Source organism: Epinephelus fuscoguttatus, linkage group LG10 (genome assembly GCF_011397635.1).
Source record: "Epinephelus fuscoguttatus linkage group LG10, E.fuscoguttatus.final_Chr_v1".
NCBI classification, from domain to species: Eukaryota; Metazoa; Chordata; class Actinopteri; order Perciformes; family Serranidae; genus Epinephelus; species Epinephelus fuscoguttatus.
The window spans coordinates 41,227,191-41,249,823 of record NC_064761.1 but is presented as its reverse complement, the minus strand read 5'-3'; the positions used below and the strand labels follow the sequence as shown (position 1 = coordinate 41,249,823).

Below are 22,633 nucleotides of genomic sequence, written 5' to 3'. Positions count from 1 at the left end.
CCTTTCCTCTACTATGACATTTTTATGACATATTACACTATGACGTTTTTATGTCATGTTTTATGACATATGATGGACTCGAGGCTCATCCTACTCTCCAGTGTGCTATGTGTGAGCTCAGTCCTGCGTGTTCTTTAATGAAGCAATAGGAGAAGATATTCGGTCTCAGTTAATGTAGTTTATTAAGCAGTAAAGGAATAAAATTACAGAGCTCTGGGTCTCAACTTCACGTCCCTGACGAACAACAAAAGTGTGTCAGTTCACGAAGTCTGACCTCCTGTCCTTCCCCTGACCCAGTATATTTGAGCGTAACAGAGTGTCATTGCGCACGCGAGGCGTTGTCCTCTTCTCATTGGCAGTTCCACTTCCTCCTTCACCACACCACGCCCCTGCCTCATGTTAATCTGACTCCTTCCCGCTGGCGGTGGGGGCATGGCTCCTGTTTTGAAAGAAAAGAGAACAACACAACTCCCTACACGTGCTGTACCTTACTACCTGTACATCACTTTCTATTCTTTTTACCATGTATGAAACTAATTATCTAAGCATTGCGGTATGTGCTCCTCAGACTTCATGTCTCTTCATCTCCTGTACTTCTCCACTTCTGCAAAGCAAACACATTCAGATCAGCTGAAATCATCTCAGTATTCTCAATGTTCACACATCTAAAACTTATATAATGAAACACAACTTACAGTAAAACACATAAAATCATTCTATTCCCAACACATACTATACTATACTCTATTTGTCATAAAACACATTGTATATAGTATATATGTCATTATATATTATGTATTTCTCCTCCAAGAATCGCCATCTCAACGTGGTGGAGGGGTTTGCGTGTCCCTGTGATCCATGGAGCTGTGTTGTCCGGGATAATAGCCCCTGGTAGGGTCTCCGAAAGCAAAGTGGTCCTAGGAGAGGGGCCAAACTAAGAGCAGTTCAAGAAGACCACAATGATGACCACAATAAACAATGAATTTCCGTGAGCATCTGGTGGCCAGGCTCAGCCCGAATGAATAACATGGAGCTGCCACCCTGTGGGCCCACCACCATTAGAGGTGTCTGGGCTGGTCCAACTGGTACGAGGCCCCGGGGCAGACCCAGGAGGGATTATAAATCTCATCTGGCCTGGGAACACCTCGGGGTCAGCCAGGAGGAGCTGGAAACCGTGGCTGGGGAGAGGGACATCTGGAATGCTTTGTTCAGTCTGCTGCCCCCTCAACCCAGCTTCAAATAATTGGTTGAAAATGGATGGATGGATGGATGGATGGATGGATATTATATATTTTGTATGGTAACCTTTGTATTGTTTTTTCTTTTCTAAATTTTTCTACCTTATTTCTATTTTTTCTACTATGTTTTGATCTCTTATTATGACAATATTTATGTATTTTGTACTTTTATTGTGTCCTAATGGAAATGTATGCTGTCTGGATCTCATCCTCTGTCAAACATTAATTGCATCTCATTATCTTATGTATATCTATATTGAAATCAATTTTGTACAGCAGAATTATAGCTGCTATTGCCTTCATTGTTGACATTTTGTAGTGCACCTGTTGGATTCTTTACTAAACGCACACCTGACCACAGCTGTGAACAGAGCGAATCTGAGTATCCTGGTGTGCGTTGAAACTCTGATTTACTTTTTTGCTACTCTATAAATTTTCATGACATTTTTTTTGACCTATTGTACTATGAAATGTTTTAAACATTTCTTTGGCATACTATATGAGACCTTCGCAGCCTTGACAAAACTAGTATCCGGTGTAGCCGTGACCCGAACAAGATTCTCCCTCATTTAAACCCAGATTTGGAACCTCAGCGCGTTCCCATTAAATGCATTCAAGTATCACCGTTGTGCTTGGAAATAACATTTATTTTGTGCCAAGTCAGAGCACAAGGCCCCGCTCAGTGATCAGAAAAGCCACCGCTCTCACCAGCTCCACCACTCCTTCCAGTTACCGCCATTAGGCAGACACTACAGAGTCCCACTGGCCCGGAAAAAACATCTACAAATAATCCTTTATTCCCTCTGTAATAACCACCCTGAACAATCTAAAATAGACACTGAACTTTAATCTGCTTTTATCAGTTGCTCTTTTAACAGTCCTTTTAATATTGGTTTTAAATGTGTTTTGTATGTGAATCATGTGCATTGTTGAGCCTTGTCAAAGGAGAACTGGGGACAATTTAATACTCTATGAATAAAGAGCGGGGCAGGGGTGACGGTTTTTTGTAGACCAATAGAGGTTAACATCACCCTGGTCTCTCATCCTCAACGGAAAGCCAATTGTGTATTTTCATTGGATTTAGGCGATCACAGAAAATACTCTTTGTGGCAAATGTTTGATACTTCCACGTTTTGCAATCGCCAGAGGTAAAAAGTTAACCTTAAGCTATAAATGAACAACACCAGTGGTTCTCATCTGGTGGGTCGCAGTGCAAAAACACATCAAGTCTGTAAAAAACACACTTTATTTCTAAGCAAAGTGAATTTCCAGCAGCTGTAGAATGAGTGACTAATGGACAACTACTTGACAGAGACAGCAAACTGGCTTGATGACAAACACAAGTATGACGCTGGATATTTTAAACTTTGTGGACCTTCAGCTTATGTTAAGGAAAAATCCGGACGCCATGGCTGGACCATTTGGGAACCACCGAACTACACTACGGTCGCATGGTTTTAATGTCATTGCTACAACAAGGCTGTAAAGCCGTGTCCGGTGTGATGACGTTCTGTAGCCTCATTTAGCCACTTGGTAGCGAAGATCTTTTTTAAGACACTTAAAAACTTCACAGTTCACAAGAGGGATATTTATGATGTATTTTATGTTGTAGAATAAAACATGAAAGTCTTTTGAGCTTGTGTTAACCACAGATCCTAAAACCATTTAAAAATCCCACTGACTTTCAGACGAGGGACCACGAGTGCTAACATGTGAAACTCATCTCCTGGTTTTAGGACTTATTCCTGCAGAACTCTGTATGTGTATGTGTGCTTCAGTTTTATTCTATTCAGATGTTTCAGAGTCGTGGCATTGACCCAGCACGCACACAAACACACACACACACACACACTGCCAGTGCTGAAATAAACTACAAGGAATTCAGCCATGACTGATTTCATCACTAACACCTGTTTTCTCTTGCCGTGACAAGACAAAATGTCTTATCTACATGCATCAAAGTAACAGGTTGCACGTAGCAGGTTACTCACCCACTGAGTGGGAGGGTGCATTCCTTGTTCACGGCATTCTGTAATAGAGTGGGTTTCATCTACTTTAATGACATAAGTTGGATGTTATTCACACTAACTGGTTCAGTCAGTTTTCACTGAGTTTCTCAGTCATGTGTAACTCTGAACAAAAGCAGCCTTACTCTATTGCATAATCCACAGGAATAGTGAACAAGTGTAAAGTTGAGTATTACACAGGTACATTTCTGTGATGCCATCGGAAGCGGAAAAATCAGCAAGACAGGTGCGTCACCTTCTACCAGAGAGTTCACTGTGTTCACCTGTAAAATAATTTACTGTGATTATTTGGACTGATTGGTCTGTTTCAAGCCACAATACCAATGCGGCTCTAGGGATGGCAATTTTGGCGTGTTTGCTGGTTGGTCCATGACATTTTCTGCAGAGGTTCATAATGTCCAGAGGATGAAGCCTAATGACTCTGGTGATCTCTTGACTTTGCCTCTAACCAGCAGGTTAACATGTGTGTTTTTGGATTGTCATCAAATGGCATCGGACGCTATCAGGGTGTCGTTGCATTTTTACCAACTTGTAAACTCTTTTATTGACCAGTCTATTTACTGTACATTTTATTTCTTCTTCCTTAATAGATTCCTTTATTCCACTGAACTCTTTGGCATATTTTTATCTTTGATTTATATTTATTACACATCAGTATGAATGCAAGGCATGCTACAGACAGTGACCTTTCTGTCAGGGCGAATTGTAATAACATTGGTGACCCAGACTCTTTGCTTTAGTGCGATCATGAGGTTGCCATGAGACTTGATCCACATTTCAGTTTCCCCCTCAAGATGAACTGTGATCACTTTTCCTGATTTTTTTTTCTTTAACACTTTGGCATATGACTAAATACCTGCTAAACAAATTACATTCCCATCAGCCTCAGCTACACTTTGTGTTTGGTGCTAATCAACAAATGTTAACATGCTAAAACTGAAAACTAAGATGGTGAACAAGGAAAGTATCAGCTGTTACGCATGACTCCGCTCACAACTGGTTCACTTCATACCTCACCTGCAGAAATGAGCATGCTGCAATCGGAAAGGTAAGATGTCTCACCCATAATGTCACATGTGGTGTCCCCCAAGGTTCGGTGTTGGGTCCCACCCTGTTCACTTTCAACATGTCAGCCATATCATCAGTAGGCATGGTATCTCCTTCCACTGCTATGCCAATGACACACAGCTGTATCTCTGCACAAAACCCACTCCCTCTACACCCCTGCCACTATCTACACTGACTTCCTGCCTGGAGGAGATAGAGGTATGGATGAAGCTATATTTCTTACAGCTAAATAGTTCAAAGACAGAAGTTATCCAATTTGGCACACCGCACCAGGTCCAGTCATCCACCATCACCAGCATCACTTTCTCTGGCCAAAACACCCCTCTCTCCACATCCGTTATTAACCTGGGCGTTAAAATGGACCCTCACCTCACCTTTGAGACTCATATCAAACACCTGTGCAAGACACCTTTCTTTCACCTTCGGAACATCGCCAAACTCCGTCCCATGCTCACCCTTGCAGATGCAGAAAAGCTCATCCTACCCTTGTCTCCTCCAGGTTGGATTACTGTAATGCACTCCTCATCGGGATCCCTAGCTACAGCCTTCAGCGGCTCCAGTACATTCAGAACAGTGCTGCTAGGATCCTGATGAGGGTGCGCAAACATGACCACATCACCCCTATCCTTAAGTCACTTCACTGGCTCCCCATCTCACTCAGTGTCGAGTTCAAGGTTTCCCTCCTCACCCACTAGTGCATATACGGACATATTAGCATGCTGATGTCAGCATTTAGTTCAAAGTACTGCTGTGCCTGAGTGGCTTCAACCTCACAGGGCTGCTAGTGTGGTCATACACTCATGGAGCCATATTTTTACACCTGGCATACAGCACATTGCAGCTGTCACTGGTGGTTTCAGTATGATGCAATTGTAACTTTCCATTGCAGCTGTTTATTTCAGGAGCTAAAAGTTTAGTTCTGTTTCTTCTGTCAAGTTTAGAACTACAGTTTTTAGTTTTGGTGCTTAAATGTCCTTTAAATGCTGCAGTGACACAACTGCTCTCTCTGTGTTACCGCTCGCTTCTCCTGTTTGCTGAATCTGCCATGTAAGCTGCACCTGGCTTTTAAAGAGAGTGGGAGATGACAATCTGATTGGTTGAAATCATGTGGTGCCCAAAACACACCTGTGATTAATTAAGGGACTAATTACAACCCCTTTGCCCCTTGTGCCTTACTTTGTGCACAGATCATGAGCAGTTTGACTAGTTTAAGTGGAGCTGGATGTGTCCCAAATGCACCTGTGCCATGCACTTTAGACCTGCATTATGCTGTTCAAATAGGGTCGTTTAATTTGTTTTTTCTACAGGTGGCAAATCTGAATTTCCTACTCCATTAAATTAGTTGGAGTTGACTGAAGATGGAACTATTTTAATGATGTTTTTTCTTTTGTGTTCAAAAGGTGTGATATTTTTCAAATTCAGTTTCAGTTCACTTGTTTTGGCTTGTTTTGACACTCCCAAAAAACATTTCTCAGCTCGCCGAAGGGCTTCCTTAGCACCATGACATCAGAGGAAAAACAAACATCAACTTGATATGTCACAAAGTCACATCTGTCACTTTAAAAAGGGCAAACAAACGAACAAAGACAGCAACTGAAAACTGAATAGGGTGAGACACTCCTGGTGACCCAACCCTGACACACCTTTAACCACCTCATCAATAGGTTGGGGGGGGATTAAAGTGCATTCAGGAAAGCTTGATCATCAGATGTATATTTTTTTTAGACAACAAAAAAGAAAAGCAGAACTACCACATCCCAGTTGTATGCCTTCGCATACCGGTCAAGTTGCAGTTAAAGTTCACGTCTTTCCAGTATCATATGTAGCTATGACGTCTGACAATGCTTCAAATATGGATGCTGCTACTAAAAAGCCACATATTCTAAAATATAGATTCTTCTTATGCATCTACAGCCGGCAGCACAGATCCATACAATCAGCACAGTTTCAAGGAGGGCGCCCAAGATTAGTGTCAACAATTCAGTATCCGACCGAATGTCTCCCCTTTTGTTCCTGAGTTAGTGTTGAGTAATGACCAGAAAGGTGAGTTTGAATGCTAATATTTTTTGTTGACTCACTTCGTACGCACGAACAACTCCCGTCATACGCGCCTCAATCACTGATTTGATAAATGAACGTCCGCTGGTATGTCCTCGGCGTCATACCTGCCCACAGGAGCTCAATGCTGATTGGCTATTGGGGCATGAATTGGTCGCTTAAGTTCAGTTTCTTCAACACGAATAAGCTTAGGACATGATATCAGACTTCTTGCTTCATTCCTGCTGCTTAATTCGCGTATTTTACATAAATCGTGTCGTGTTCATCGCACCACCTGGCAGGAATTTGTCTCTAATTGCATCTTTACATTGTAATTCACTCATGTTAATTGTTTTATTCGTTCCCAGGATGACCACAACATCAAACATTTGATTCTCTGAGACATTTGTGTGAAATTTTGTCATAATTAGCATATAAATTTGAGTGATTTGAGTGTTTTGTGGGGTCAGAGTGACCTTTAACCACCAAAATCTAATCAGTTTCTCGTTGAGTCCAAATGGACATTTGTGCTAAATGTGAATAAATTCCCTCAAGGTGTTCTTGAGACATTGTGCTTACGATAATGAGACGAACAAGGTCACAGTTACCTTTGATCACAAAAATCAAACTGGTTCATTGTTGAGTCCAAGAGGATGTTTGTGCAAAATATGAAGAAATTCACTGAAGTATTGTTTTTAACAGAATGAGATGGATGTGAGGTCACAGTGACCTTGACCTTTGACCACCACTGTCTAATCAGTTTCTCATTGAGTTCAAGCGGACGTTTGTGCAAAATATTAAGAAATTCCTTCAAGGTGTTCTTGAGATATTGTGCATACGAGAATGAGACGAACAAGCTAACAGTGACCTTTGATCACAAAAACTGAATCAGTTCATTGTCGAGTCCAAGAGAAGGTTTGTACAACATTTAAAAAAAAACATCCTTGAAGGCATTCTTGAGATTTCACACTCATGAGAATAGGACAGACGGACAGACAGACAATCTGTTAACATGATGCCTCCGACCACGTCTGTCCACGATGTGGAGGCTTAAGAAAAACACACAAGAATTTTTTTGGAAGGCAGTGACACAATGTGTGCTGTTTTATTACTTGATCTGTGACTTACTGTGCAACAGTATAGTGTCATATATTAAATGCTTTACATAACCTTTTAAAAAAATGTGTATGAGAACTATGAGATGCTCTGATCATTAGTTATAAGCTCATTTTTCAAATTCAACCGTTTTAAGCAATAAGCCAGCATTGCTGCACGCCAATCCATAAACCGTCAGTCACTTAGTTCATTACCAGGGTTTCCGCATGCATTTGGGTGTGTTGTATTAAGGACATCCGTAAACACACACACACACACACACATGAAATGCAACATTGGTTATTACGCACTCACTCACTCACTCACTCACTCACAAATCTAGACATTTTGCTGAAGGTGTTAGAGGTTTCTGACATATGCTCTGAGGCATCAGGCCTTCGGGCCCTCAGGGACAGTGTGATTGACAGTTTCCCAAACAAGTGGAACAAACAGAGTCACGAGACGCTTGAAAAACACCCACTTGCTCTTTCACAAACAAACACGCCAGAGAATGAGACGGACAATTGAACGACGGGACGATGATGGCAGTGATTCCTGCCCTCCGTCACATCAGAGCAGCAGGTCTGTGACTGAGGGCAGCAGCTCGGCCAGCTCCGACTCGATGTTGGCCGTCTGAGTGACAGGGTTGCCACGGAGATCGAGGCGCTTCAGATTGGGGCAGGAGGCCAGCGGCTGAAGATCTGCCAATTTAGAGATTTCTGTGCATTTGGGTTAATGAAAAGCCTTCCTGTGTGCTCTAGTAACATTAGTAGTGATGAACAGATTTTCCAAGCACGGGTGTAAACGTAAGATCCATGTGTCAAATGTGACACTGTGATATGAATTAATTCTTCTATATAAAACACCTAGAGGCCTAAATTTACATCAGAAGGTATGCACTCAAAATGTAATTCAGCTGTCCTTACAAGAAAACAAAACTTGAAGGTGGCCTCAGTGTCACTTCCTGCGCACCACGTTAATTCTTCTCCAGTGTACCGGGGGAAGTGAAGCGTGAAAGAGAAAGAGCCTGCAGCGATGATGTGTTGTTAAGTGTCTCTTCCCTACTTAATGATGTTGTTTGCTCTGTGAAATTGCAGCACTGATTTTATTTACTCAACCGCTAAACAAAGTTTCAGGTGAAAACAAATTATTCATGCATTGAAGCTGAAGACTCGATATCGCTGCAATTTTCTGAACTCTGTAAACACCATCCGGGTGTGTAGTGCGTTTTTAACATCGCACTCTTCACACACCATCAGCTGCTCGCGCTCTTTAGCGGGGCTGTTTTGCAGCGTTGAGCAGTGCGCTGATTCACACATGTTTTGAGTCACTTGTACAGTGTGAGAGGAGTGTACAGATATAATATAAATTGATCTCTATGACACTGATGTTACAGGATTAACACGGATTTAGAACAGCATGTTCTCCGGGAGACGAATAAATGAATATGAATGATAGATTTAAGGATACTGTTATTCTTCAAGAGGACTTCTTCCAGTTTGGGAAGGTGATACACTCCTTCCAGATTTTCTATGGCGTTGTTATCAGCCTCCAAGACCTGCAAGCATGAAAAAGTTAAATCAAACATGTTGCAGAGAAAGAAGTAAACAATAAAAAAGGAACACTGCCCGTGTAGGACATATAATTGGATTTGAATTGGAGCTTTATCACCTCCAGGCACTGCAACATGGCGAACTGAGGAGGCAGCCGCTGAAGCTGATTGGAGGACAAATTGATATGGGTAACCAATAACAGCTGGTCCAGGTGGCATAAAGTGGTCAGGTTCTGTAAGAAAGAAATGGGAGATATTATTTTTCAAAGCTCCCCTGTGTGGCAGGCAGGCACACTCTTAGAAGTGAAGAGAACTAGAACTAGGTTTCTGTGGCTTGTACCCACAGGAAAACCCTTTTGGTTTCTGATAGAGCCTTTCCACCTCAAACCCTTTCAGAGGGTTCTACCTAGAGGCCAACTTAAAGGTGATACCTTGAACCATCAATCAAAACCCCTCATGGAGAGCTCTAAAGAGAACCCTTCTATGGCGCAATGGTTCCACCCAGAACCCTCTCTGGGGGTCCCATCTGGAACCCTTTCACCTTTTGAGGGTGCTAAAAAGAACCCAACCAGGGGGTTTATCGAGAATCCTTTTCTATTCCGAGGGTTTCATCTAGAATCCACCCACCCACCAACATCACCCAAAGATCTCCCTCAGGAGGTTAGCCTAGGGCCTAGGGAACCTCGTCCAACAGTGTTGGGCTTTATGAGGCTCCTAAAGGGCCGGGGCAGATGTGGTCCAGCCCAATCCAGAACAATCACGGTTCACAAAGTTTTTAGGGGTTAGAGAGCTCATTAAATCAGCTGTGCAGCCTTCACTATTTCAATGGTGTAGTAGGGCTGGGAACCAAAACTTGTTTCAAAATTAGAGCCGAAGACAAAATGCCAAGTACCAGGTACCCAAAAACAAAAAGAAAAATTCAGCAGACCATGTGGTATTATATGGCAGGAAATGAAGGTGAAATCATCATTGACTCATGGGGTTCTAGATACATCTACATTTAAAAATACCATTTAAAATGCATGCAACAATACTTAAAGAACTCTTTCTTCCACAAAAATGGTTCTTTGGATGGAAAGAGTTCTTAAGGGAACCCCTAGCCTTACAAAGAACCTTTGAAGAACCTTATCTTCATAAAAAAAAAAGGTTCTTTGGATGAAAATGATTCTTAATAGTTAATTCCATTACGGTTTTGCGCAAAATAAATGCAATATTTCTAAAGTTGCGACAAAGTACAATTGCGACTTGCAGGTGTTTCCATTAAAAGGTGTTTGGCGTATGAGCCGTAATTCTTGTAAAATCTCGTCCCGCGAGACTCCACTTTGTTTGCGGAAGTAAGATGGACATTCCAAATGTCTTGCGAGCTGGAACAATCATCTCGGTTGCCACTGCTGCTGTTGCAGTAGTCTACAACTGAAGATGAAGAGAGTGAGTGGTATTCCAAAGGCAAAGTCCTTATAAGTTTGAATAAGTGAACCCTGAACCGGTCATGTGACCCCCAGTGTCATGTCCGGGGATGTATATTTGCGAAAAAAGTGTTTCCATTACACTTTTGCGATATACTTAAATATTGACACGTCTGAAAGACCACCTCATGAGAGTGTAAAAACTTTTTTTCGATATTTGAGAGTTTTTTTCGAAATGTAGGTGTTTCCATTACCATTTTTTTATTGGGATATTTGGGTTTTGTGCATGTCTAGGGTTAATGGAAACGCACTTAATGAAACCCTTAGCCTTACAAAGAACTCTTGAAGACTTCTTTGTTCACAGAAATGGATCTTTAAATGAAAAGGTTTCTTGAGGGAACCTTTGGACTTTCCAAAAAACACTGAAGAACTCTTTATTTACAAAAAAAGGCTCTTTGGATGAAAAAGGTTCTTAATGGAATCCTTATTCTTACAAAGAAACATTGAAGAACTGTTCTTAATGACACCCTTAGTGTTACAAAGAACCCTCAAAGAACCCTATCTCCACAAAAGGGTTGTTTGACTGAAACATGATTTTAATGAAACCCTTCTTCTTAGAAGGAACACTTAAAGAATTCTTTCTTCACAAAAATGTTTTCTTTGGATGAAAGGGGTTCTTAATGGAACCTGTAATGGAAAATTACTGTATAACTGTATAACCCATCACTTTGCTCGAACAAATGCCTTTTGTAAGTTGCTCACTGATAGAACTCTCCCATGACTGTTTCCCATGTAATTTAAAAATGTTTACACAATCAAATACAATACAGGATTTGTTGTTGTATGTTTTTTTGTTTTTTCTGTTCAAGGCTAAGTTGACTTGTTGACCACAGAACCGGTCCTAGCTGGTTAACGTCCTTGCAGGTGCTCGTACCTTCTTAGTAAGTAAGTAAGTAAATTTTATTTCTATAGCACTTTACACAGATAAAATCACAAAGTGCTTTACAGCAAGAATAAAAAGCAATAAAATAGAGACAGAGACAACACAGAAAACACACAACGGCGCAGAAAACAGATAAAGTCACAGAGGCCCAAAAACATCAACTTCAGTAAAAAGCCTGTCTAAAAAGATAAGTTTTTAGTTCTCTCTTGAAACCATCAGTGGACTCTATGCTACGCAGAGTCAGAGGTAGTGCATTCTTATCAGTGTCCTCCCTAACTTGTCTATAAAGGAGTCCCAGCAAGGATACCTTTTGGCTACACTCCGTAGACTGCCTGCTCCTCTCTATGATTGTGTGACCCTTTGCACAAAGCATTGAAAGACTGAAAGACATCTCTGGCGTTTCAGAAATCGTTATTTCAGACTCTCACACACTCATAAAGTGCATATATTTTTGGAAACCACAAACCCTTAGTGTTACAAAGAACCCTATCTCCACAAGTTTTTTTTAATGAAAAGGGTTCTTGTTGAGACCCTTGAACTTACAAAGAACCCATGAGGAACCCTTTCTTTAAAAGAGTTTTTTCAGAAGCAAATGGTTTTGGGTAGAACATCAACCCTCCAGGAAGGACCTTTCTTGAACCCCTATTGCTAAGAGTGAAAGTAATTTCATTTCAAGCAAATGGAAGTTCTTTTTTCTGATTCCGAACCAACCTTGTCAGACATGCTGAAGACGCGCACTTCAGCGTACTCCATTTTCAGGATGGTGTTTTCAATCATAAACTTGCTGCACAGATCACTGTAATATGCAGAGCGCATAGAGTCCACTTCCTGAGGGAGAAAATGAGAACCTTCAGTCAGTGATCTGTTTCCTAGTCAGTGTCACAGACCATCTGTGGTTGGTACTCACTTTCAATGTTTGGAAATGAGCAAGAGTCTCCTTTTCATATCCCAGTGGGTCTAGCGCCCTCATCAGGAGGATAATGGTCAGTAAGCACCCTGCAAAGGCAGGCAGAGTTTTAATGACTACAATAAAACACCATGATCAGCAGGAGCAAACTTCAGTATTGTGTAATTATGTAAAGTGGGTGATTTGGTTGTGTAAAGAACAAGGAGCTGTGTGGATGTGATGCATTTAAAAGCACTTACACTTATTGAGCGGCTCCAGTTCTTGTAGCTGGTTGCATGATTGCAGCTCTGACTGTAACACTGAGGTCTTCTCTACTGAGAGTTCACTCCTGCACAGAAACAACACACTCAGTTCTTACTCCTTAAAAGACCTACACAGTGTGCTGCTAGTGAGCCAAGACCATACCTGAAAAGTTCCTGATCTGTGGCAGAGTCCCGGCACCAACTCTCAGTTCGACCTGTGGGAGTCAAAAGTTCACAGCATTATGTTGCTTTAGAAAACGAACATTTGTAGAACATGAACATGTGATTATGCACGATATGTGTCACCTGTGTAGAGAGCACAGTCTCTGTGAGTGTGTTTTTCAGTCCAGTGTACAGTCAGGTTGTGTTCATTTGTGATGTCGCTTATTGTTCCAGGAGGAAGATCACAGATCTGAGACAGTGTTAAGTTTAATAAAGCACAAAATGAAGATTATTTACTACACAAGTCAAAAGGAAGAGTCCCTGAACTGGTCACAGTCTGCTTTGTGTACTGGTGCCTTTGGTATTTGGGGGAAGAATGAAATGAGTTGTGTCTGTCATAGACATTATAATCATGTAAGTTGCCTTTATTAATTAGTCTATCTTTGTTTTCACTCAATTGGCTTGAGTTTTCTGGATTTTGAGTCTCAGTTTACTGTTTTTTTCTTTATGACCACTTGAGAAGTAGGGTAGCAGCACTTTTTTCCAACTCTGCCGTTTACCATGCTGGTAATCTGAATGAATTATAACCATTGTACGGTTGTGCGGTGCTTAGCATTGTCGCATCACAGCAGAAGGGTTCCTGATTCCAACCCAGTGTGGGGAGCCTTTTCACGCAGTGTTTGCATGTTCTCCCTGTGTCAGCGTGGGTTTTCCGGGTGTGAATGTGAGTGTGAATGGTTGTCTGTCTCTATGTGTCAGCCCTGTGACAGTCTGGTGACCTGTTCAGGGTGAACCCTGCCTCTCACCCAGTGTCAGCTGGGATAGGCTCCAGCCTCCCCGCGACCCCTGCCAGGATATCATTGTTTAGTTTGTGCTTTGCTTTTAATTTTGTAAAAGTTTTAAGGTAACCAGCTCTAAAAAAAACCCTACAGACTCTTAGCATGAGTGTGCATAGTAATTCAGTGGCTCATTTCCAAGACAATACAGCAGACTGGTAGAGCAGGGCAGCGTGACTCAAATACCATATCCTTGATGGAATAACAAAAACAGTAATTTAAAAAACTTGGCTTTTGGTAGTTAATTTAGATTTGCACAGATCAGTAAAACAATCCATGACTGGGTGAGCATTAAGCATTTTTAAATTTAGTTTGAGAGAGAAAAGAATTAAAATACAAATTTAAAGACACAATAATCAGGTTGTGACGAACATACGTGCAGCCCCTGAGTGAGTGACCACAAATGTAAAGTGTCAGGCCACAGCTGCATCTGCTCTCACCACGGAAGAAAATATTAACATGGGATTATGAATGAATATGACATGAATATGGCAGAAAGCTCCATAAAAGGCTAATAAATGGACCTTGAGTTCAAAATATAAACACCTACTAGTCCATGTTCATTATGGAAATTATCCTTAAATCAATTTGTCGAGCAACTTTAAATATTTTTGGAATTAAACTACCACATTTTGCTGGCTGCCCTCCACATGAAGCTTCCACACAAGCCTCACTGTACATCTGTGGTAAAAGTAACAATGACATTCCTTTCCAGTAGATTTATCAACGTCTTGTGATAAAACCATTTCTCTTTCTCGTGCACATACCACAGCATCTTTTCAGCATGTGACACGTAAAGAATGACGACAACAGAATGTTTAACTGGTATCCAGTTCAACCAGCAGTGACAGTTGATAATCGTGTCTGTGAAAAAAGGATACCCAGACAGGGCTGTGTTTAAAACGCGGGTGGACGCTCCTCCACTCCACTCTCTGGGGCTGACCGTCGAGAACCAGTAGCAGGCCGACAGACTGCGCCTGGAGGGGCGGAGACAGGAAGAGAGGTCGCTGAGTAAACACAGGGTACCATACAGACACTACAGTACAGTTTCTTACAAAATACTGAGTTCACTTTGTTTAACTCTTCACACAGTCTGCACAGAAGAGTCAGCACGGACTAAACTGTGAAGAACTTTTCATCACTTTAAACAAAAAATTCAATGACCTAATTTTTCAGATTTCTTGAATTATTTTCTCACTCAAACACAACCAGATCTGCATATTTAAGTCCATTTTGCACATTAATATTCAATTTAAAAAACTTGACATGACACAAAATCAGTGTAAATGAAACAACAATTTGCTTCATTCTGCAACATCTGAATAAAAACTACACTGTGAGGAAGGCGCATGTCAATACACGTTGGTGTATTTTTAATGTTTCTAAACCACTGAAATAAAGGCCTTTTATATTTTTTTAAACCATCTTGAGTGCCTGGACCTGGATCATTTAGGCCTTTTTTGGCAACAAGTCTTTCTCTCTTTTATTGAAGCATTCTCTTCCATGAGCACCGTTGGTTTGAGGGACACCAGCAGCGCTCCTGCTATCTTTTTAATCGATATGTCTATGGACAGAAAATGAATTGACAACTGTTTTTATCATCGAAAAATTGTTTAAGTCACTTTTTTTAAAATAAAAAAGCCCAAAATGTTGCTTTCATGCTCCTTAAATGTGAGAATTTGACTGAGCTTTGGATTTTTGGACAGTTGGTTCAATAAAAGACACCATTTGAAGGCGTCACGTTGGACTCTGAGAAATCACACAGAGGACACATTTCTGACATTTTACTGACAAAACCATAATCAAGATTATGGGCAGATTAACTGTTAAGGAAATAATCACTAGTTTAGTAAGCGCTGCTGTTGCCTGTATCTATAACCTTACTTCACATTAGGCCTGGGTGGTATCATGATATTACAGTATACTGGGGGTTTGAAAAACCAGAAGGTATGACTTTACTGAATCATACTGATACGGAAATAATGTATTGCAGCGATGTACTGCACAGCACACGCCACCAGAGGTCAGTCTCTACTGGTGGAACGTGCAAAGAAAGCTGACGACAGCGAGTGGTGGGGACAGCGTTACAGGACTAGTGAAAAAGAAAATGTCTCTGACCTTGTTTGGGAGTACTGCCACATTTAACTTTATCTTGAGACGACTCCTCCCGACTACAAAAATAGTTTATTAGCCACATGATTTTATTCGACTAATTATCTCTATTTAGCCAACTAATGTGTCAGTATCCGCTGCAGCAACATGCGTCATCAGTGCCTCCAGCAAGAGGAGCACCTATTCATTATTCTATGGGCCATAAGTATTTAAACCCAGTAAGACTTGACTAAGTCAGCTAATTACATGTTACAAGCACAGCCTTGCAGGCTAGACAATGACACACATGCTACAATGACTTCTATCATCAGCAGTTCAGTTGTTGTTTTTCCAAGAATACCATCATACACTGTATACCCCAGAGAAAAAACAGATACCACCCAAGCCTAATTTACATGTATGTTTAGTAAATACATAGTTTACATGTTATTTTTTTGTACTGCATCACTCAGAAGACTGATGTTAAGGAAAATAAGCCTTCTGAAACATATTGTTGCATTTCATTTCCAACAGCTTGTCTGCACAGGAGGGTCAGAGCATATTTTTATGTTTCAAGTCTATTTTCTGCCATTTTAAACCCTTAACTACAGTGACAGTCTGTCAGACTGGGTGCTGCCAAAACACGGTTGAACTACGCTCAACACTGCACCTAAGTGTATCCTGTGAAAACCAAGAGCCCTGAAGCTGCTGCTCTGCTAATGTGCTGCTCACGCTACGCTTCCTACGCATCCAGCCTCTGTAGTTGTAGTGAAGAGGTGTCTTTCTTGTTACTGTGATAAAATTAAGTTTTGTTGAACTCATTTTGGTCATTTTCCAACTTATACAACCCAAGTACACGTAAGAAAGTTAATACGTTTTCTTGTTGGGAGACATGTCATTTTTTTGGTACAAGAGTTGATACTGGATGTGTTTTGGTTGCATTTTGGATTTGAGCTGCATGTTGGTTAAAGTGGGAATAAACACCTTTATTGCTTTAATTTATCATTATGAGGTAAATGTTCATAGCACAATGTAATGGTTACAGAATAATAAAACCATTAGTGTTTAGACTGGTTCCCTACAAGCCTTTCTTTCACTATAGCCCCTTTCACACTGCCAGATTTTCGGCAAATGTTGAGCCGTTTTGGAGGCAAGCTGCGAGCTTTTAGACACACAGAGCTGGATTGGCGAGTTGATCTGAGGTGCCCAATTTTTCCGCCTCGTAGGGTAGACATATTTAACAGAAACGAGGCGGCCTTCTGCAATGGGAGGGGCTGTTGATGACTTGTGGGAGGAGCTGTTGATGACGCAGCACGTGCGAGCCACTGGCGGTGGATAAACAGGAAACAGCTGATAGCAGGAATTAGCGAGCAGCTAGTAGCAAGAGGGAAACACAAACCTGACAGACACTGTAAAGACGAGCAACTGGGGAGACAAGGAATTGCGCGCCCTCCTTGTCCTCGCAAACAAAGAGGCCATTAACCGTCAGATGACGGGGACGGTGAAGGACGGGCCGACTTATGTGAGAATCGCTGAAGGACTGACCAGCCGCGGCTTCCCTCCCACGTCACTGTTTACGTCACACGCTGAGCTACACATTTTGTTACTTGCTCACGCCCCCCATTGCCCCGAAAAATAAACAAAAACAAAAGTAGGCAGGCGGCATTTTGCTGCACTCCCCGATTTTGTTTTTATACTGCCAATGCTGAAAAAAGACTGATTGGGCTTTCCTGCAAATTTGCACAATTCCTGTTTAAAAGGGCTTATGCAACTCTGTCTGTCACTAGGTACAATCCCCCAGGAAAACTAAGGTTCAATTTACTGCACAAAGGAAATGCATCAACCATTGCGCAATCCAAAAAATGTGGACGCAGTATAGAGCAATGTGTGTAACTATTTTTTAAAAATGTCTCAATGAGAAAGTTTTATTTTATGAAAGTAACTGAAGATACTCACATTAACAGGCCGTGAGAAAGCAACGGCCACTCTCTCCTCATTCCGGCTGACATACACACAGCTGATCATCTCTTCACGTTCCGCTGTTAAAAGACAGAAAACTCTTTATGCAACTCGTGTTTCATGAATGACTGAGTACAGCAGATATTTGCAAGCACAAGAAAACTGCTTTGTGCTTTCAAACACATTTGTACACACAGACAGAATTACAGATGGACGTACCTCTGCCTAGCAACCAACGATAGTAGAACCAAGCACTCTGATCATTGGGGTCAGTGAAGAAAGCATTCTGTACAAGTTCATATTCTGAAAACAAAAAAGAAGGTTTAATTAGATGCTAAATTACACAGCAGATAGAACAAGCATTTACAGGCATCATGAAGCCTCAGACTGCCCCCTGTCTGCTTTGATCAGGTATTGCTGCCTGCACACAACCTGTCCTTTCATTTGCTGAGTTTACCTTTGAGGAGCTGCTCTTCACAGACGCGATGGGAGTGGGTTTGCGGAGATGGTGGAGGGGAGGTCTGGGGAGGCTCGCGGCACGGTGACGGGGGCTCAGGAGACTCGGGGTGGAGCAGCGGCAGCAGGGTGCTACGGTAATGCCAGCTGGAGTAGTTGGAGAAGTTGGAGCCAATAAGACGATCAGTAAACGCCAACTCCTGATCCACAGGAACACCAGACATCTTCACAACCATGCGGCGATAATCCCAGCAGTGGACTGGTTGAGATGGGAGAATGTGGCGTAAGACATGGACGGAAATAGTGCTGTGAGAAAATGACCCAGATTTCTAAAGTACTGAAGTTTCAACAGCCTCCTTCATTTCTGCTGCTTCCTTTTTCGGCTCCATTACTCACAGTTGCGGTCGTCCAGACTGAGGCAGCGATCGCACAGGCTCAGCTCTCTGGCCCAGTCCGGTCGAGGCAAGCGGAATGAGACCCACCCTCGGTGGTGCCAGCTGCCGTAGGACTTTGGATTCACTTTCAGGCAAGACTCCAGAAATGCCAGCTCAGACTCATAAATCTTTTGCACTTCATCCTCCTCCCTGGAGCAGACATGGAGAAACAGAAACATCACTTTCCCGTCATATCTCTCATGATTTTCAAAAAGGGGCTGCGCTGACAACACGCAGGTGACAAGATAACAGATAATGATCTCACCTCACAGTCTCCAGGTGCATTAGGATCTCTCTTCTGTAGTTCCACAGGGTTGCAAAGTCAGGATTGGATGATAGGAGCTGCTGGGTCAGCAGGAGAGCCTCGTCATCCCAGATCCCCTCCTTCCTCTGCCATGCAGGTTCAAGAGAGGGAGGCAGATACACAGACCCAGAGACAGAAATGAGAAATTGACACAAGGACAAAACAAACCTGAAACTGATAAACAGGTTCAGCTTAGTCACTTAAAATATCCAATAAGCACTAAGCAAGACATCTGGTTTTAATGCTGTACTTTAACCATCACATATAAACTGCCATTTGACAAATAAGGCTGGTGTTATTCTTTGTTTCTTTGTCCTTCTCTAAATACTTTCCAACTTTCCTATCCAATATGTGGCTCTCAGCCCTGAGCCCATTTGTTCCTACCCAAGACACAAACCTTTCAACAGTGATCAAAGGTATACGATTTACAATTTTACAAGCACTCAGTGATTTTCTATAACCTACAAAAGGAGGAAAATTAGTGCATTTGTTGGGAACTATTTTCAACTCTTAATGCACCAAACTAAAATGTTTGATCATGGTAATGAAGACACATGCCACATAGTGCACGGTTAGATGCTAAGCTCTATCGGGCTGCAGCTAACCCCATAATACTTAGTTTATTAACAGGGTCAATTCATTTTCAGTTTTAGTTTTCTTTAATGGGATTTCCCACTGGGCTCTGTTTCAGGCCCAGTTCTCTTCACTCTGTATAAACTACCACTCGGCAATAATATCAGAAATCACAAAGATTTACAGTAACACTTTACTTGAAGGTGTCTGCATAGGAGTGACATGACACTGTCATGAACCATCATGAACATTATGTACATGTCATGCTGTCATTAAGTGTCATTCGGCTTTTATAATGACAAGTTGACTTTGTTTGGGATGTCCTTATTATGACAACTTGACATTAACCAGGATGACATTACCAGTCTTTGTCATAACAACTTGACATTAACAAGAAATGCACCTCTTTTTGGGTTTATGACAAGTTGACATAATGATTGATTGATACAAAGACATCTTCTGGTAATGTCATCCTGGTTAATGTCAAGTTGTCATAATAAGGACATCCCAAACAATGTCAACTTGACATTACAAAAACCGAATGACACTTAATGACAGCGGTCATAAACGTTTATGACATGTACATAATGTTCATGACAGGTTCACAACAGTGTCATGTCATGGTTATGAAAGTGTCATGTCACTCTTATGTAGATACCTTCAAGTAAAGTGTTACCCAATTTACATAATTACGCAGACGATACGCAGCGATATATCACCATGAATTCAAATGACTAGAGGTCTGTCAATAACCTGGTCTCGCTCACCAGACCTTTCTCAAGAAAAGAAAGGTCTGGCTGGGCCGACTCTCACTTTAAGATTGGAGAAAAAAAACGCCCCGGCTGCTTGTATTTCTTTCATCCAATCACAATCGTTCTGGGCGGTGCCACAGCAACGGTGCGCTTGCAAAAATATTGCCGGGGGGAAACAGGTTTTGGTGTAACACGCCCACAAAAATATCACCTACAGGATGTGAACCATGGCAGAAAAATGGCTACATCCCCGCAAGATCAAACACCGCAAAAGTTAGTAAAGGACATGCTGAAAACTGCTACACAACCAGAGGTGGTAGGGCGGGACTTCAGTGGGTGGCTCGTTCCGCCCAATGAGAGGCTGATCTATGCAGCGAACTTCCGCCCACTCAGACTATCAATAGCCTGATTGCATGTGTGTCTTGCATGTGTTAAGGCAAGGAAAAAATAACAAGATTCTTGTTTTTGATGTCATTCTTGTCTTGTCAAAAGCAGCAATCAAAACTGTCTAACCACCTAAAATTATTTGCACTGAACATGTAAAAACCCTTAAAACCCTCAACTTTGAACATCACATTAGACACGTGACTTAAGTGTCCCTTTATCACTTGAGGAATGTTGCCAGAGTCCGACCATCTCTCTCCCATGCAGATATAAATACGTTGATATATGCTTTTTGTCTCTAGCCGACTAAACTATTGTAACACTCCTATGTCTGGTGTGTTTAACAAAGCCATTGGTAAGATACAGCTTGTACAGAATGCAGCAGACAGACAGCCAACATTACTCCAATCTTAAATCATTACATTGGTTACCTGTCTGTCACAGAATTAATTTTTAAATTCTTTTATCGGTGTTTGAATCACTAAATGGCCTTGCCCCATCTTATCTGTCTGACTTGGTCAGGATGCCTGTACCTGCTAGGCCCCTGAGATCCTCCGTCTCAAACCTAGGGACTCCTTCTCCCTACCTTTAAGTTCTAACCTCTGGAACGGTTTGCCTGAAGGTCTTTGGGGCTGCTGAGCGTCATCTTAAGGTGCGTCTTTTTACCATTGCTTTACTCCTGAAATTTAATTTAACTGATATTTGTTTTATCTTGTCTCAGCCTGCAGTTTGAACTGAATCTTACTTTATCTTTTATTTCAGGAATGTTTTGTCTTTAACGTTCAGCACTTTGTATTGCATTTTATGCATGAATTGTACTACTTATTATATATATACAGTTATTATCAAAATATATGTTTTAATATGCTTTAAATGTGTATTTCTAAAAGACCTTAGAAAATATGGCATCTCGTGCAGCCACATATATCTTCAGTTTCTTCTCGCGCTCCTTTCTTCTCTCCTCCTCCTGCTGGGCTGTAGATTTAATCTTCACTCGACCATGCTGTCACAACAACAAAAATGGATAGCACAGTACAGCTCACTCTGCTGGTAAAAGGTTATTAGGAATATTTGATTGCTTCGTGTGCAATATTAACACTGTACCAAAGCAATGGATATACCAGCATTTGAAAGCAAAGTAAGTAAATGATGAATCTCTTACCATCCTTTGTGTTTGCTCAGGAGACCTCCCAATAAATCTGTTTGTGATGGAAAATGAGAAGTGATATTCAGAGTCAGGCCTGAGTAATATGGCAGACAGTGAGCTGACAGGCTGGCATGAAATCAGAATCCAGTTCATGCCAAGTAGGGACAATAAAAATGTGACAAATACAATAAAAACATCTACAGTGTTATGTGCTAAATATGATCCAGGTGACGTGTAAACGTTCACAGCATTGAGGATGAAGAGACTGTGTGTTAGGTACAGAGACATGAGTCACATACATGAACGTTAATGTAACATACAAACACAGATGAGGGCGTTTATGTAATGGAAGTTATGACAAGTCTAAATCGTGAGCTCAGCCGCTCCCTTATCGTTAGCATACATACATTTATCCGTCATTAATGTTAAACCCTGAACACACACAGCCCTGAGTCTGCAGTTAGCTTGCTAATTAGCTCCGTCCCCAGTAAACAACACTGGGCTGGGTTCATTCAAACCAGAACAGAATGACAGCAACCTGCGACACATTATATATTTACATTTACAAGTATTCAATGAACGCGACGTGGTCTAGCTCATAAAACACCCACCTGTTCTTTTGACTCGGCTTGCTGTGTGTTTTTCAGAATGCAGTTTGATTTGTCATGTCACTACCAGGATCTCTAACGACTACAATTCCTCACTTCCGTCTCATGAAACTGACGTCACGGAGAGAGTCGGGTCCTGATCGCGGCGCTTTGTCGCCCTCTAGTGGAGAAAACAGAAAACTGCAGCTTAGAAACATTCAACTGACCAGTTTGAAAGCACCTGGACATTTATATGTGATATTAGTTCGTGGGTGGAGTGTTAAATCCAGATTATTATTATTGTTATTATTATTATTATTATTATTATTATTATTATAATTACTAATACTACTACTACTACTACTACTACTATTATTAGTAGTAGTAGTATTATTGATATCCTGTTATATACATTTTCTTTTATTATTGCCTA

At 41.4% G+C, this 22,633-nt stretch overlaps 1 protein-coding gene across 1 annotated transcript; it reads right to left on the bottom strand.

Moving 5' to 3' along the window:
• Window positions 1–7,419: 7,419 nt before the first annotated feature.
• rabggta (Rab geranylgeranyltransferase subunit alpha) lies at window positions 7,420–22,319 on the bottom strand. Its single transcript, XM_049586919.1, has 17 exons — window positions 22,225–22,319; window positions 21,629–21,665; window positions 21,359–21,469; window positions 18,719–18,843; window positions 18,416–18,603; window positions 18,021–18,278; window positions 17,783–17,866; window positions 17,561–17,643; window positions 14,395–14,490; window positions 12,822–12,927; window positions 12,679–12,730; window positions 12,513–12,601; window positions 12,274–12,362; window positions 12,078–12,194; window positions 9,137–9,250; window positions 8,936–9,023; window positions 7,420–8,184 (listed from the first exon to the last, which is right to left on the bottom strand). Exons 2-17 carry the CDS (start codon window positions 21,629–21,631, stop codon window positions 8,036–8,038), a joined length of 1,752 nt encoding a protein of 583 aa, XP_049442876.1. The 5' UTR covers window positions 21,632–21,665; window positions 22,225–22,319; the 3' UTR covers window positions 7,420–8,035.
• Between the last annotated feature and the right edge of the window lie 314 nt (window positions 22,320–22,633).

Bases quoted from the DNA above. Each gene is read 5' to 3' on its own strand.
- rabggta (XM_049586919.1), bottom strand. The intron at 18,604-18,718 runs GTGAGATCATTA...TGTCTGCTCCAG, and splicing joins ATGCACCTGGAGACTGTGAG to GGAGGAGGATGAAGTGCAAA. The intron at 17,644-17,782 runs GTACGTCCATCT...GTCTTTTAACAG, and splicing joins TCGTTGGTTGCTAGGCAGAG to CGGAACGTGAAGAGATGATC.